Source organism: Diabrotica virgifera, chromosome 9, assembly GCF_917563875.1.
Source record: "Diabrotica virgifera virgifera chromosome 9, PGI_DIABVI_V3a".
In the NCBI taxonomy this organism is placed as follows: domain Eukaryota; kingdom Metazoa; phylum Arthropoda; class Insecta; order Coleoptera; family Chrysomelidae; genus Diabrotica; species Diabrotica virgifera.
The window spans coordinates 52,969,044-52,984,954 of NC_065451.1; the positions used below are offsets into that span (position 1 = coordinate 52,969,044).

A 15,911-nucleotide genomic window follows, 5' to 3' on the forward strand; every position below is an offset into this window, starting at 1 on the left:
AATATTGAATTATCTCTAGATGAGTTTGATCCATGAAAATAAAACATAAAAACCATGAAAATAGACTATGTGAAACTTAGTTAGCAAATGTCAAGGACTTCCAAAATGGCTGAATAAAATACTTAATAAAATGTGTATTTACCGGGGTAGAACTCATTGGATATAGTATGCTCTAAAATTCTTCAAATCCACTGCTGCTGGATAACTTCACTATACTTTTATTGTAATATTTAATCAATTTGGAACTGAGAATTAGAGGTGAATAATTGAGTCTAATGACCCCGCACACTACGATTCAGACCGAACACTCGAGAAACAATGGCAATCCAAGGCTCACGTTCACAGCTGAATCCTTCGTACCCCTCTACTAAGCATTGGCTGTCAAAGTGGGGAAACCACTGTTGCCACGTTTTAAATGTGACGTCATCAAGCATTTAAAAATTCTGAGATGGGTTTAAGTTCTATTTGAATAAACATTGAAAGAAAATAATTCTGAAAATAATTAAATAATATTTTGGATAGTTAAATAATATCTTCCCATCAATAATCGATTCTATAAGGGGCGGAACGTCACACGCCATCTAGTGCCTTCAAAGTGGAAGGCCATACAGGTTTCATTACCAAAACAAGTAGGTAGATTGTTTGCATATAATTCAGATTGCACCAGTCTTTGAATGACTTTTTGGCTGCATCGCGGCCTCAGATATACGAAAGGAATGTTCTCATCTTCGTCTTTCCTATAAAGTCGTACTGATGACGCAATAATGCAGAAACCGGTCTACGAATGGTAGGAGAGACGGAGGTGTGAATATTAATTTCGTATATTATTTACACATTATTTTCATACTTTTGTTAAAGTAGAAAGCAGCAATTATTGCCTCTTGTTTTCGGCGTTCTAGGTATTTTATTTTAAATACCGGGCGCCATCTAGTGCCTTCAAAGTGGAAGGCCATACAGGTTTCATTACCAAAACAAGTAGGTAGATTGTTTGCATATAATTCAGATTGCACCAGTCTTTGAATGACTTTTTGGCTGCATCGCGGCCTCAGATATACGAAAGGAATGTTCTCATCTTCGTCTTTCCTATAAAGTCGTACTGATGACGCAATAATGCAGAAACCGGTCTACGAATGGTAGGAGAGACGGAGGTGTGAATATTAATTTCGTATATTATTTACACATTATTTTCATACTTTTGTTAAAGTAGAAAGCAGCAATTATTGCCTCTTGTTTTCGGCGTTCTAGGTATTTTATTTTAAATACCGAGCGCCATCTAGTGCCTTCAAAGTGGAAGGCCATACAGGTTTCATTACCAAAACAAGTAGGTAGATTGTTTGCATATAATTCATATATATATATATATATATATATATATATATATATATATATATATATATATATATATATATATATATATATATATATATATATAGATAGAAAAGTAAGCCTAACTTTTGTTTTTATTGTATCCCTATGAGCATTCGACAATCTGGTCAAGTTTGGAGCGCTGTAAAACGTATATAAATAAATAGAATTAACCAACTTTATAGTGGAAATTTTTCACTGAAAAACCCTCTACAAAATTGCTATAGTGTTATTTTATTTTAAAATGAACTGAAAGAAGTTATAACCTCCAAAACGAAAACTTGTTAAAAATTTTTTACATATTTTTGATTATATTTTTTTGTTGGCCACTTGACGATAAAAAGTAATAGAAATAAAATTGTAGAAAATTTAATTTTCTACATTTTACATTTAATTAGATTTTCCGTAGGGTTGGTAGTTTACGAGATATAGCGCGAAACAACTTTGCACTCCATTTCCAAGATGGCGCCCGGGGGACAAGGGTGGCGACCCCATAAACTTGAACTAAAGCTTATACTGATCCCCCTACACATTAAAGAAATAAAATTGACACCTCTAACAAATGCAAGATCATCATCATCATCATTCTGTTTGCCTTATCCCTATGCGGGGTCGGCTTCCCTAATTGCATTTCTCCACACAATTCTATCTTGGGTCATATCAATTTAAATCCCCTTTACCAACATATCCTGCCTTATCGTCTGCCCCCAGGTCTTCTTTGGTCTTCCTCTCCTACTCCTTCCAGGAATCTGCACTTCAGCTATTCTTCGTATTGGGTGATTAACGTCTCGACGTTGAACATGACCAAACCATCTTAACCTATGCTCTCTCATTTTGGCATCAATTGGTGCCACACCTAGACTTCCCCTAATATACTCATTTCTAATTTTATCCTTCTTTGTCACTCCACTCATCCATCTAAGCATTCTCATTTCCGCCACATGCATTCCTTGTTCTTCTTTCTTTTTCACTGCCCAACATTCAGTTCCGTGCATCATAGCCGGTCTTATGGCTGTTTTATAGAATTTTCCCTTCAGCTTCATTGGAATTTTTCGGTCACACAATACACCACTTGCTTCTTTCCACTTCATCCATCCAGCCCTAATTCTACTGTATGCATCTCCATCTATTTCTCCATTACTCTGTAATACCGATCCTAGGTACTTAAAACTATTGCTTTTCACAATCATTTCACCATCCAAAGATACCATTTTATTTGTAGTAACTCCATCTTTAAATGAACATTCCAAATACTCTGTTTTTGTCCTACTAAGTTTTAAACCTTTTTCCTCCAGAGCTTGTCTCCACTGTTCCACTTTTTGTTAGGCTTACAGCATATATATCAAAAAATATAATTTAATTTCCCCTCACCAATTTGGTTTTAAGCAAAATACTTCCACCCAAGATGCCATTTTGAATTTAACATCCAAAGCATATGAAGCACTTAACAAAAATAAAGTTTGCTTATGCGTATTTCTTGATTTGGCCAAAGCTTTTGACACTGTTAGTCACAATAACCTCTTACAAACCTTAGAGAAAATTGGTATAAGAGAAAACTGTTTACAATTATTTAGAAATTACCTCTCTGAGAGACAACAGGTAGTAAGGGTCTCCGAAGTAATAAGCGGAAAAAGAGGTATAACATAATGGAGTGCCACAGGGAACAGTATTAGGTCCTGTCCTGTTTAATCTATATATAAATGGATTATTTTCATTACAGAGTACAGGGTATATAATTGGGTTTGCTGATGATACTGCTATTATTTATGATGCTGAGAATTGGTATGAATTAAAAACAATAGCAGAATATGATTTACAACTAATAAAAGAATGGTTTGACTACAAAATACTAACAATCAATTTTAAGAAAACTGTTTATCTACCAGTATTTAACTCTAACTTGACTACTGATCTTTTCAAACCCCTTCAAATATCACATAATAAACAAAATTTTTATATTAAACCCGTAACAAATGTAAAATATCTAGGAGTTTTTATAGATACACATCTAAAATGGGACTTTCACATTAAATATATCATTAAAAAGCTACAGTTTATCCTGTATAAGTTTAAACATCTTAAAAAACACATACCTAATATATACCTTCGCACACTATATTACGGACTAGTAGAAAGTCATCTCCGTTATGGTATACTGGCTTGGGGAAGCGCCCTGAAAACACACATTCTCCCACTGGAAATCATACAAAGAAGATTTCTGAAAATTATTATGTCTAAACCATACACCTACTCTACAGATAGATTATATAAGGATAGTAATATATTTGACTTGAAACAATTATACTTTCTTTGTGTGTCTTTAAAATATCACACCATGAAAACAGACAACAATTTACCATCACATGAGCATGATACAAGAGGCAAACACCTCTATATGATTCCGAAAATGACAAAGTCCTTCTGTCAAAGAAGTTTTCTATTTCTAGCCCCAAAAATATATAATCATATCCCCAGTGATATCAAAAATACTAAGAATGTTCCTCTATTTAAAAAGAAATTAAAATCATTTCAGATGGAACAAACAAGAAATTTTTGTGACATCATTATAGTAGCTTAAATTTACATACATTAAAAAACAAAAAAATAAATGAAACTCTAGAGTCACTACCAATTTTTATACCTATATTTCAAATTTTATATTGTTTTAAACTGATTTATTTTGCTTATTATTTTTATCATATTTAATAAAACATGCGTATATACACCATTCTTCAAAAATATTACTAACTAATTATTGTTAGTAATACATAATTGTTTTAAAGAAAAATTAATTATTCGTGCTTTATTGTTAAACTAAGTATTTATTTTATTGTTTTCATTATATTATTTATTCTACGTATCGTATTTACTAAAACATAATTGTGTATTTACAAAAGAAAACGTACCTATCTATTTATTGTATTATATTATATTGTATTATGTTGCTATTTATGTTATTTATGTTATTTACGTTAGTATGTTATTATTTATTATTTTATATCCTATTTACCGAAGCAGGTGTATCCACACCTCTCGGAGACCTTCGGGATTTATTCACTTTATATGTAAATATCTAAAAAGATTGTACCTATTATTGTTGAATAAAATTATAATTATAATAACTATGGTTATAGTGAGGCGATGACGTGTCTTCTCTCGTCATACCTAGCCAACAGCAGGTTCAGAGTTCGGATAGGGCCAACCCTGCCAGAAGTTGGGACCATGGAGGCTGGTGTGCCACAGGGGGCTGTGTTATCGCCATATCCATATATCACATATACGGCAGATACCCCAACTGAACCCAGATCGTTCCTAAGTCTTTAAGCAGATGATATAGCGATAGCTTTTATCAGTACCCACCCAGATTTTGCAACAAGACACCTACAAAGAGCTCTTGACGAACTACAAGAATGGTGTGTGCAGTGAAAAATAGCTGTCAATCCTGACAAAACACAGGCCGTCATGTACCAAAAAAGAAAAGGAAGGCCAAATGAGGTACTATCCCTATTTGATACCCAAATTGAATGATCAAATCTAGCCAAATACCTAGGCGTAAGGTTGGACAAAAGGCTAACCTTTACAGAACACGTAAAACAAACAATCAACAAAGCTAAACCCCTTAGGAGTCCACGCTAATAGGTCGAAAGAGTAAATTGAGATTTAAGACAAAGATTAGGATGGCGAATTGTATAATTTTGCTAACACTGACATACGCCTCAGCCGCATGGGGGCATACGTGTAAAACCAACAAGAAAAAACTACAAACCATCCAAAACCGCATGATCAGGGAAGCTCTGAATATACCTAGATATGTCCCATTATGATACGTGTTTGGACATACGCAACAAAAGAAAGTTCTGGGAATGATAGACGAAAGAGCACACGAAATAGTCGACAATATCAAAAACTATCCCAGCAGATTATTAAGAGAATTGACTTACTATGACGAAAACCAAAGAACGGTACATAGACGGCCTAGACAGCAGTTAGCTGGATATAGAGAAAACACTTAAGAATGAAGAATTGAGACAGCCACAGGATAGTTAGAGCACAAACGTCGCCCTTCTGGCACTAAGTACCATTAAGGTAGGTCAAATGGACCATAGTCGCGAAAGTTAAGCATCGAGGTCACGTACCGACAGACGTGGGCTTGATGGCCACACCTTTCGGGTGCTCAGCCGTCGAGCAGAACAAAAATTATTTAGTCAATTCGGCGGCTGAGTGACCGAGCACAGACGGTCTGGACAGCGAGACACTGATATAGATCGGTGGCTTGACACCGATATCGATATGGAAAAAAGCTTAGCCACCTGTGGTTTGCAGATGATATTGTGCCAAATGGGGCCAAAGAACTTTTAAATAAGCTTTATCTTTCCTCGCTAGTAGTGGTATAGGAAATTAATATATCTAAAATCCAGATGATGACAAATCTTGTAGTCAGCAAAGAGATATGTGTAGGAACAAGAACCATAGACCAAGTCATAGCTTATAAATAGGGCATGACATTCGTATAGGAAAAGATAACCAAACCGTTGAGTTTCTCCATCGTATAAGACTGAATGGACAGTCTTCGGCAAGCTGAACTCTATTTTCAAATCGTCTGATATACCAATATGTCTTAAAAGAAAAACCTTTAATCAGTGCGTTTTGCCAGTGTTGACTTACGGAGCGGAAACGTTGACTATGAAAAGGCAAACAGTGCAAAAGATCCGTGTATCTCAAAGGCCGATGGAGCGTCTTATGATAAACGTTTCACTAGGAAACAAGATCCCAAACCGCCACATACGACAATCATCACTAGTGGTTAATGCTTACAGATAATAACAACACTGAAATAAAACTGAACAGGTCACGTGGCTCGAACGATAAATAACAGATGGGCAAATTGGATTCTGGAATGGAGACCAAGATATGATACCTACCGAAGCAGATTTAGTCCACATTGGATTGATAATCTAAAACGTTTTCATAGGAATTGGATGCAAGAGGCACGAGATCCAAACAGATGAAAAATTATGAGGGAGATCTATGTCTAGCAGTGGACAAGCGAAGATTGAATGATGATATTTTAAGAATAACTGAAGATAAAATATAGGGCTTCTTATGAAATCGAATACGTATTTACTTAAGATCGTAAGATGTAAGATAAAATTCGCAAATGTAAACAGACATATTAATATACTAATTAAATATTTATAATTACTTACCAGAAAGTAACGAAATATTGGCACATACTCAACAAAGCTTGGCCCATTACAAACAGAAATATTAAACAGAAAGCCTTAAACAGATGCCCACCTGCTTGAGCGTATTTTAGATATACACGTCCAGAAATATTACCAGTACTCTTAGCTTCTCTTTGTAACACCTGCACTTCTTCTTCTTCTTCATCTTTCTCTTGTTTTGTTTGAACAATTCTGGACTTCCTTCTTATTTCCTCCTCTTCCTCTTCTATATTTGCCAAAACTTTACTGTAGTCTGTATTGGAGTTTCTTATGTCATCATATGATCCAGAAACAGCTACTTGACCATTCTTTAATAAAAATATATTCGGTATTTTCTTTAAATATTGTAGCTGATGCGTCACCAAGACGACGCATTTGCTTCCAAGGTATCCACAGATACATTCTTCAAATATCTGTTTACCAACATGAGTATCAACAGCGGATAGGGGATCATCTAGTAAGTAAATATCAGCTTCTTTGTAAACAGCTCTAGCTAAGTTGATTCTAGCTCTTTGTCCTCCACTTAAAGTAACTCCTCGTTCACCCGCCAAGGTTCTATCTCCATGAGGAAATAGAGTAAAATCTCTTTGTAAGGCACACACTCGTACTACTTCGTTGTATTTAACTTGGTCGTATTTTTCTCCAAATAGAATATTTTGCCTTACGCTACCTCCAAACAGCCAAGGTTCTTGAGATGCATAAGAAATTTTACCACTTACAGTAACAGATCCACGTTGGAGCTCGAGCTCCTTCATTATTATGTGCAGTAAGGTTGTCTTTCCACTTCCTACAGATCCAACCACAGCTGCTAGATTACCAGGTGTTACATCCATGTCAATGTCTTCTAAATTGTTCTCGGGTTGCGACTTAAACCATTTAGCAGACGCGTTTCTAATATGGATGCTTCCCTTATCGGAACTAGGTAATTCTTTCATAGCAAGTTTGCCGTTTTTGTTACCGTTTAGAGAGTTTTCAGGAATGAAATGAGCGTCAGTCTTGAGCTCATCATACTGCAAGAATTTCTGGATTCTCTTCATCGATATGTACATCTCGGAGCCTTGAGAAACGGCCGTAGGGAAGAAGTAAGTCAATGTGCCCATCAGACGGTAATACGAAGTAACTGTGAAGGCATAGGAAGCTGTTAGAGGATTTCCTGTCAAAACAAATGTTACCAAGCATATGGCAACAGCTACGTCGTTTACAGTCCTGGCCAAGGACATCAAAATTGCACGGATGACGGATGTTTTCCTGATGAACTTTACTTCATTCCTAAAATATTAAATAATAAAATGTTACTTGTAATTTATTATTAAAATTAGTAAAATTTCAATTTTAAAAACTAATATAAATGCCGAGATATTTGAAGAGATGAAGTATGACGTGGTGAAACTCAGAAATAATAGATTTTTATTAAAAAAAGATAATTAAGATACCATTCGAGGGAAAATTATTTGTCAGTAGGAAAGTCGAGCAATCTTTACTGACTGTTGTCGGCGTACGTTTTTCGTCTCTTTATATGGCGGAAATAAAAACGATTCTCTGGAAACCCTGAGATACAAACGATTCGCTAAAACAGTGACATAAGATGCATTTTTAATCTTTTTTTCACTTCCTCCAAGACAAGATGCAGCCCGTTTCCAAAGATTCTGAGTGTATCACCAGATTCAGTCATGGCTCGGTAAACATTGTGATCCGGAAAATTGGGACTGGAAAAAGCATGGAAAATTTTGGATACCAATCCAAACTTCCAAGCCTCCAGTATCCCCGAGCTTATGAAATTCATCTTTAGCAGATGCAATGGAAACTGGAAGTGCATGTGGTTACAGATAAGCAGACCTTAAATGTTCAGCAGTGTGCCACTATTATGGTGGTGAAAGTTGCAGCAACATCGTGGATATATCAACACTAATTATTGAAGAAAATGAATTGGTAGATGAATTACTGACAATGCCGCCAACTCTAACTCTCATTATTCCACAAAAGTTCACCTGGATACTAATTCTGATCTTGACTCGCAACCAGGACCATAAAAAAATGAAAAATAATAACTATTATAGATCTTTTTCAATATATAATAATAAATAATATTATTTTGTCTAGAAATAATTGTCCGTGGATTAGGCCTATTGGGGATACCACACAAAAAACGCGCCTCCAGACTGTACCTCATAGGTGGCCGGGAAATGGGTCAAAAATAATAGCATAGGATTTTTAAAATCATAATAATTAAAAAATAATATAGATAGGAAAGTAAGCCCAAGGTTTTGTTTTTATTGTATTCCTATGAGAATTCGAGAACCTGGTCAAGTTTGGAGCGCTGTAAAACCTGGATAAATAAATAAAATTAAACAACTTTATAGTGGAAATACATATCTTCAGTGGAGTGAGCAAAGATAACAGAGCTAAGAGAGGAGTCTCTATTGCTATTCGAAAAAATCTTAAAAATAATATTAAATCGTGGACTGAAGTAAATGAACAACTGCTGATGCTGGAAATGACAAAGAATGGGTACAATATCGTAATTGTCGGAGTGTATGCCCCAAATGAAAATGCAGATCCAGAAAGTAAAGACGATTTCTACAAGATGAATGAAATAATCTCTCAAGTTAAAGATAACTGTGAAATCTATGTACTAGGACATTTAAACGGCAGAGTAGGTAGAGAAGAAAATAATAGATTCGTAGGAAGATATGGGGAACAAATAACCAATGACAACGGAATGCGTCTTAGATAGAGGTTTTTGTGAAACAATGTCTCTCAAGAGTATGAATGGATTTTTTCAACATAGAGACATCCACAAATTTACATGGATACAACCTACTAGGAATCTGCGCTCGATCGTCGACTATGGAATTCAACGTCAAACTTCCCAGCGGAAAACCACTGACGTAAGGGTATACCGTGGATCAGAATGTGGATCCGATCATCCTTTACTTATGGCCAACGTGATAGTTAACTATCGCAAAAACAATAATACTCAGGTACAGAATATAGAAAAGGGACAAGAAGTAAGATTTCATAAATATAACCTAGAAAGCTTGAAAGAAGGCTCAACGAAATTTCTATATAAATTACGACTGGCCACAAAATTACAAAATGTGGGACGAGAAAATATAACAGCGGAAGAATTATACCAGCAAATTAAAAAATACATTCATGAGGCTGCAAGTGAAGCTTTGGGGTATAAATACAAACATGAAATAAAAAATACAGAATGGTGGTCGGAGAATATGCAAACGTTAGTAAACAAGAAGAAAACTGCTTATCAGAAATGGATGTCAACAAGAAAGGAGGAAGATCACAAGAGATATGCAGCATTAAATCGAGATGTAAAAAGAGAAGTAGTGAAAAGTAAAAATGAGATGTCGGACCGAAAATGCGCAGAAGTGGATAGGTATATGGGTGGAACAAGAGTTGGGCAAGCGTGGAAGGTAATAAAGTCTCTCCAGAGGGAAGGAAAGGAAAAATCTAACATAAAGTTAATAGATCTTAAACAGTGGAAACACCATTATGAGATTTTACGGACAGAAGATAGATGTAAATTCCAAGAGATCGAAATGGAAGAATTAGCCGAACATACACAAATAGTTGAGATAACAACCGGAGAGTTAAGCCAAGCCCTCAAAATATCTAAAAACAGTAAAGCAGCAGGACCTGGAGACATCCCAATTGAGTTGGTAAAGTACGGACCAAACATATTACATGAGATATTGGTTCAACTATTTAATAAATACTTAAAAGGACAAAATATCCCTGATGATTGGAATGTTGGATACATCTGCTCAGTATTCAAGAAAGGGGATAAACGCATATGCTCTAACTATAGAGGAATAACTGTTACCAGCTCAGTAGGGTGGTTGTACGGTCGAATAATAAAGAAAAGAATATAATCAGAATACGAAGACATGAAAGAACAAAGTGGATTTCGTGCAGGAAGATCGTGCACTGATAATATATTCGTTCTGCAGCAGGTAATAGAAAAACGGAAGGCAAGGAATCTATCTACCCACTTATTGTTTGTAGATTTGGAGAAGGCATACGATACGGTACATTTGAAAAAACTGTTTCAAATATTGACGAAGGTAGGTCTCAGTAGAGAGTATGTGGATGCTATCGCAAATATATACAAAAATGCAAGAAGTGTCGTTAAAGAAGTAAACTTTATATCTGAATCATTCCCTATATCAAAGGGGCTTAAACAAGGATGTTGTCTGTCTCCGACTTTATTTAAAATATATATTCAATCATCGCTAGAGCAGTGGAGGAAACAAGTATCCGGAATGGGAATAGACATAGGCAGTGGTAAATGTCTAACAACTTTGTTTTTTGCAGATGATCAGGTAGTCGTAGCGAATGATGAGGAAGACATGGACTACATGTTTAGAAAACTAAAGAAAAAATATGAAAAATGGGGCCTCAATATGAATATGTCAAAGACAGAGTAACTTAAAATAGGGGATGATGAAGAAGATCCAGAGATAGAAATTAGAACCACGAAAAGATGTAATGAATATAAATATCTCGGATCTATAATATCTAAAGAGGGCACTACCAAAAGAGACATCGAAAAGAGAACGCAGCAGGGCAAAAAAGCGGTAAACATTCTGAGCTCTCTACTGTGGTCTAAAGATATAAGGCAAGAAACGAAATTGACAATCTATCGTACCTTGGTAGAGCCTATTATGACTTATGGGGCAGAAGTTTGGCAGATGACAAAAAAAAGATAGGAAAAGAATAGAAGTAGTAGAAATGGATTATCTAAGGAGAGCGTGTGGTATATCTAAAAAAGATCACATCAGGAATGAAGATATTAGAAGGAGGACACATACTGTATATTCCAGTGTAGATAAAATTGAAACTAGACAACTAGTGTGGTATGGTCACGTGAAACGAATGAATGAAGATAGATGGCCGGCCAAAGAAAGCTTTAAATTACATACCACACCAAAGAAGAAGAAGGGGAAGACCTTCAGTTGCCTGGGAAGAAAATGTACGGCACATCATGAAAGATAGAGCCATCAAAAAGACGAATGGATGGACAGAAAACGATGGCAGTCGAAATGCGAGAAGCGGCAGAGGCTGTAGGAACCTCGCTGATAGATAGATAGATAGATATAGTGGAAATTGTTCGCTGAAAAATCCGCTATAAAATCGCTTAGGTCTGGATCCCGCGTATAAAAAAAGTTGATTAATAGCACGCTGAAAATTTGTTAATAGCTTAAGGGTGTCTAGTCGGACAAACTTTGATATATGGGAACACTGGAACAGAAGTTTTAATTGTGGACCAGGTTAAAAATTTGGAACGGTCAGACCACGAAAACGGCACATGTATTTTGTCCGACAGAACAGACTTAAACTCTCCGAACATTAAACTCTCATGCCAAAATCAGACTGCTATTTATCACCAAATGGGCGTTTTTTTTTATTTAAATTTATGTGTCTCGGCAGCAATGGTCATTGACACAAAGAACATTGGTTATACAATAATTAATTACAATAAGGACTTAAAACTAAATATTATAACAGTTAATTTCTAAATCTTAAATAATATTAGGTAAAAATTATGAAGAAAAAAAATTGGATAAACAATCATTGGATACTATAGAGACGTACAACAATTATAAAATTGCTTCGGTCTTCTTGGGATACTTCGGATGTTGTTTAGTCATAGTAGCAGTTGCATATGAACTAGTAAGATTACTGGAAGAATTGGATCACCATAAGTAAAACATATGGTGCTGCTAACAGTGGGGGAACATTGATTTAAATTGTTACTCATGTAGTCAAAAGTAACTTGAATTTGTTTATACATATTAACGCTTTGGATGTCTGGAAATAAGTGATAACCTTGGATACATCACTGCAATACTGGTTGCCTAACCGTTGGCGTCCGTTGGGACGGGATAGCGACAGTGAAAACTATTGACCGTTTGAGACTGTATGTGTTTAAGTTGGAAGATTATTAAGTAAAACATCTCTTACTGACCAAAGTAACAGCTGGTTCTTGATGATTAATACGTAACACTACTGTTACTGGTCACTATTTGAGCGAAAACTAATTTTGATAACTAGTACTTACAGTAATAATTACAAATTTCGGCACCAATTTACAGATCGATACATACACGTTCTGACGTTAGTTTGACAGTCTCAAATGGGCGTTTTAATGAGTGGAACATGTAGAATATGTCAAATGACAGGAATTATGATAGGTGATAAATAGCAGTCTGATTTTTGCATGAGAGTTTAATCTTTGTTCGGAGAGTTTAAGCCTGTTCTATCGAACAAAATAAATGTGCCGTTTTCGTGGTCTGACCGTTCCAAATTTTTAAACTGTTCCACAATTAAAACTGCCCCTGTTCCAATGTTCCCATATATCAAAGTTTATCCGACTAGACACCCTTAAGCTATTAACAAATTTTCAGCTTGCTATTAATCAACTTTTTTTTCATACGCGGGATCCAGACCTAGCTATGATGTTATTTTATTGTAAAATGAAGAGAAAAAAAGTTATAACTTCCAAAAGGAAACTTCTTACAACATTTTCTCTTATTTTTGTTTATAACTTGTTTGTTGGTCACTTGACGATAAAAAGTAATAGATATAAATTTGTATAAAATTTAATTTGCTACATTTTATGTGTAATTAAGTTTTCTGTTTGGTTGCTACTTTATGCAACATATTAGGAGATATAGCGCGAAAGCCCTTGGCTCCCCTTTTTCCAAGATGGCGGTAGGGGACAAGGGCGGCGACTCCAAAAACTTAAACTTAAGCGTCTACTGAACCCCCCTACTTATTAAAAAATAAAATTGACTCCTCTAAGAAATGCAACCCTAAATGTAACATTTCAAGTGACTAACGGTTTTTGCATTCTCGTACAAAAAAAAACAACAATAACGAAAATTCCTGTATTAAACGAGGAAACATGAATATGAAGAAAGTCAGTCATTGGTGCAGACCATATCGCTCACTGAGTTCTATAGTGGCACATTTTTAGAAAATGGTGTTTTATGATAATCACTACTTAAAAATAAGGAAATTTCACTTTATAATTGAACGAAACCGGCATAAAGGTAGCTTGTAGAGTTGTACCACGTGCATATTTCTCTCCATTTCGCTCGAGCGGTAATACTATACAGTCACATATTTAATATGCCGTTGACTTTAGGTGTGTTTGTGTTGCTTGTACGTGGAATACCGGCACATTTTCATAAAACTAATGTTATGCCACTTTTAATTTTTATAACCTTCAATAAAAATATCTTATTTTTTAGTCTATACCGGCACATTAAAAGTTGTGCCAGTATGGAATGAATTTTTTGGCAAAAACATACTCTTTGTGTCACCAAAATATAAGGTTGTGTCGGTATATAATTTACTTTAATTCAAATACTTTACTTTATGCCATGGAAGAACAAAGTTGTGTCAGTATTGGTTTACTTTCTCTTATATTTCACTTAGAATGTAAGAAGAAGAAGAATGTAAGGAGTGGATACAAAACAGAATTAAAGGCCTCCGGAACTCTAGACAATCTCATCAAATGTACAACAGGAAGATACACGTTCCAGCCAGATCAGTTAGAGATCCGTGTGACATCACAAAATGCAGGCAAACATGTACCGGAAATGCACAGAAGAAGAGAGACGAGCGTTTTTAAGTTATACTGGGATTTGGGAGACATTTCCAAGCAGCTAAAAATTATAAGTGCATTGATGGAACAGGTTAATGTAGCAAAGAGTGGTGGAAGAATTAATACCCATGCTTTTTATTTTGTTAAACAAGATAAAAAAGTAAGGGTGTGCAAAGTTTTTTTCATTTCGACTTTATGTATTACTTTAGGTCTTTAGGAAGAAGTATTTGTTAAGTGATGTTTCAATACTGGAATTCGAAAAGGATAATCATAGCATGTTCCTGTATAAAACTTCCTTTAACAAATTTTATTTTAAAATGGTCAACTTATTCAAAGAAATACGAACCATAAATCCTAACAAAGTATTCTCTTTTAAAGACATTGAAATTAATAGGGTCTATCAAAATAAAATTCCAATTTCCAGAAAAAAGGATGAAGATCTAATGTGTCTTATTCAATCTAATGCAATTAATAAAAGTCACAGTGAATTTTACATCAACTTACATACATTCCACGTTTTTATTCTTGTTTCTTTAAACAACGTTTTTCTATAACTTATAATCATTTTAAAATTCTTTTGTAGTTATTAGTAAGAAAAATATTGTTGTGTTCATATAGTATATCTTTGTTGCGAATAAAAACATGATTAAAAAATTTAAAAATAAAAACGTTTATTTTATGAACTTTTTATGCCACTACTTACGACCGACCATCTTCGCCAAAACACTGTAAAACTTGAATTCAATACTGGCATATTTATATCAAAGTTCTCGAAATCCATACAATTGAAAAAAATGTAATATTTAACCATTCATTGATAAGTATTTGGTTTCTTCTGTCGACCTCTTATCCATAAATTGTAATTTTGAATGGTATTTTATTATGTCATGACATCAAACTCCATGGTCAATTATCTCGGAACTCCATGTTTGCGGTTGTGCCACTATAGAAATCAGTGAGCGATATTCTTTACTTGTTTTCTATATTTTATAATAATATAGTTAGTTGCCTTTTTTAATGTAACAGTTATCGACTACTCATAAAAATACACTTTAATTTTTAGTTTTTTTATAGAATTATTTATAATCATTTAAAATGGTTCAAATATGATTTACCCAATATAGTAATTTGCAGTTTGACTACTGCATTTTTTTGACAAAGGTTATTTTTTAATATTGTATTAAAGGGATTATATTTACAATCAATATGTGAGAGGAGACCTTTCCATTTGTGTTCAAAAATTTAACCTTTCTGGTTAAGAAATGTATGAGAGTGAGTATGAGAAAGAAAGAAAGAAATGAGTATAAGAACGCATTTTCCGTTTAATAATAAATTTTGTTCGTAGATTGACGTTACCAAATAAATGGATTCATGAAATTTTTTAAGATCATACCCGACGAATATATACTATATTCATTGTATCTTCTAACTATATTTGATTCGTGTTAATGTTGTATAAATACATATTTATGATTTGTTTAGGTTCAATATAAATGTTTGTCATGTTAAATAGTCCAGGTAGTATGGAGGCGCGAACAGTAATAATTAAAAATAATGGGTTACAATAAAATTATGGACAAAAATTCTTCGGCATCTTGTAAAACGGAGTTTTAGGTGTAATATGACGGTTACTAACTCTTTTAGCCTTAAAATATTAATTTTTCACTAATTAATCGAGCCTTGGAAATAGC

At 34.5% G+C, this 15,911-nt stretch overlaps 1 protein-coding gene across 1 annotated transcript in view; it reads right to left on the reverse strand.

Annotated features, from left to right (window-relative positions):
- Nucleotides 1-15,911, reverse strand: part of LOC114327204 (probable multidrug resistance-associated protein lethal(2)03659) — a 205,465-nt gene that overhangs the window by 71,288 nt on the left and 118,266 nt on the right. The window contains exon 6 of the mRNA XM_050660975.1: nt 6,573-7,859. Within this exon, the coding sequence (XP_050516932.1) occupies nt 6,573-7,859 (1,287 nt within the window). The remainder of the gene's footprint in view (nt 1-6,572; nt 7,860-15,911) is intronic.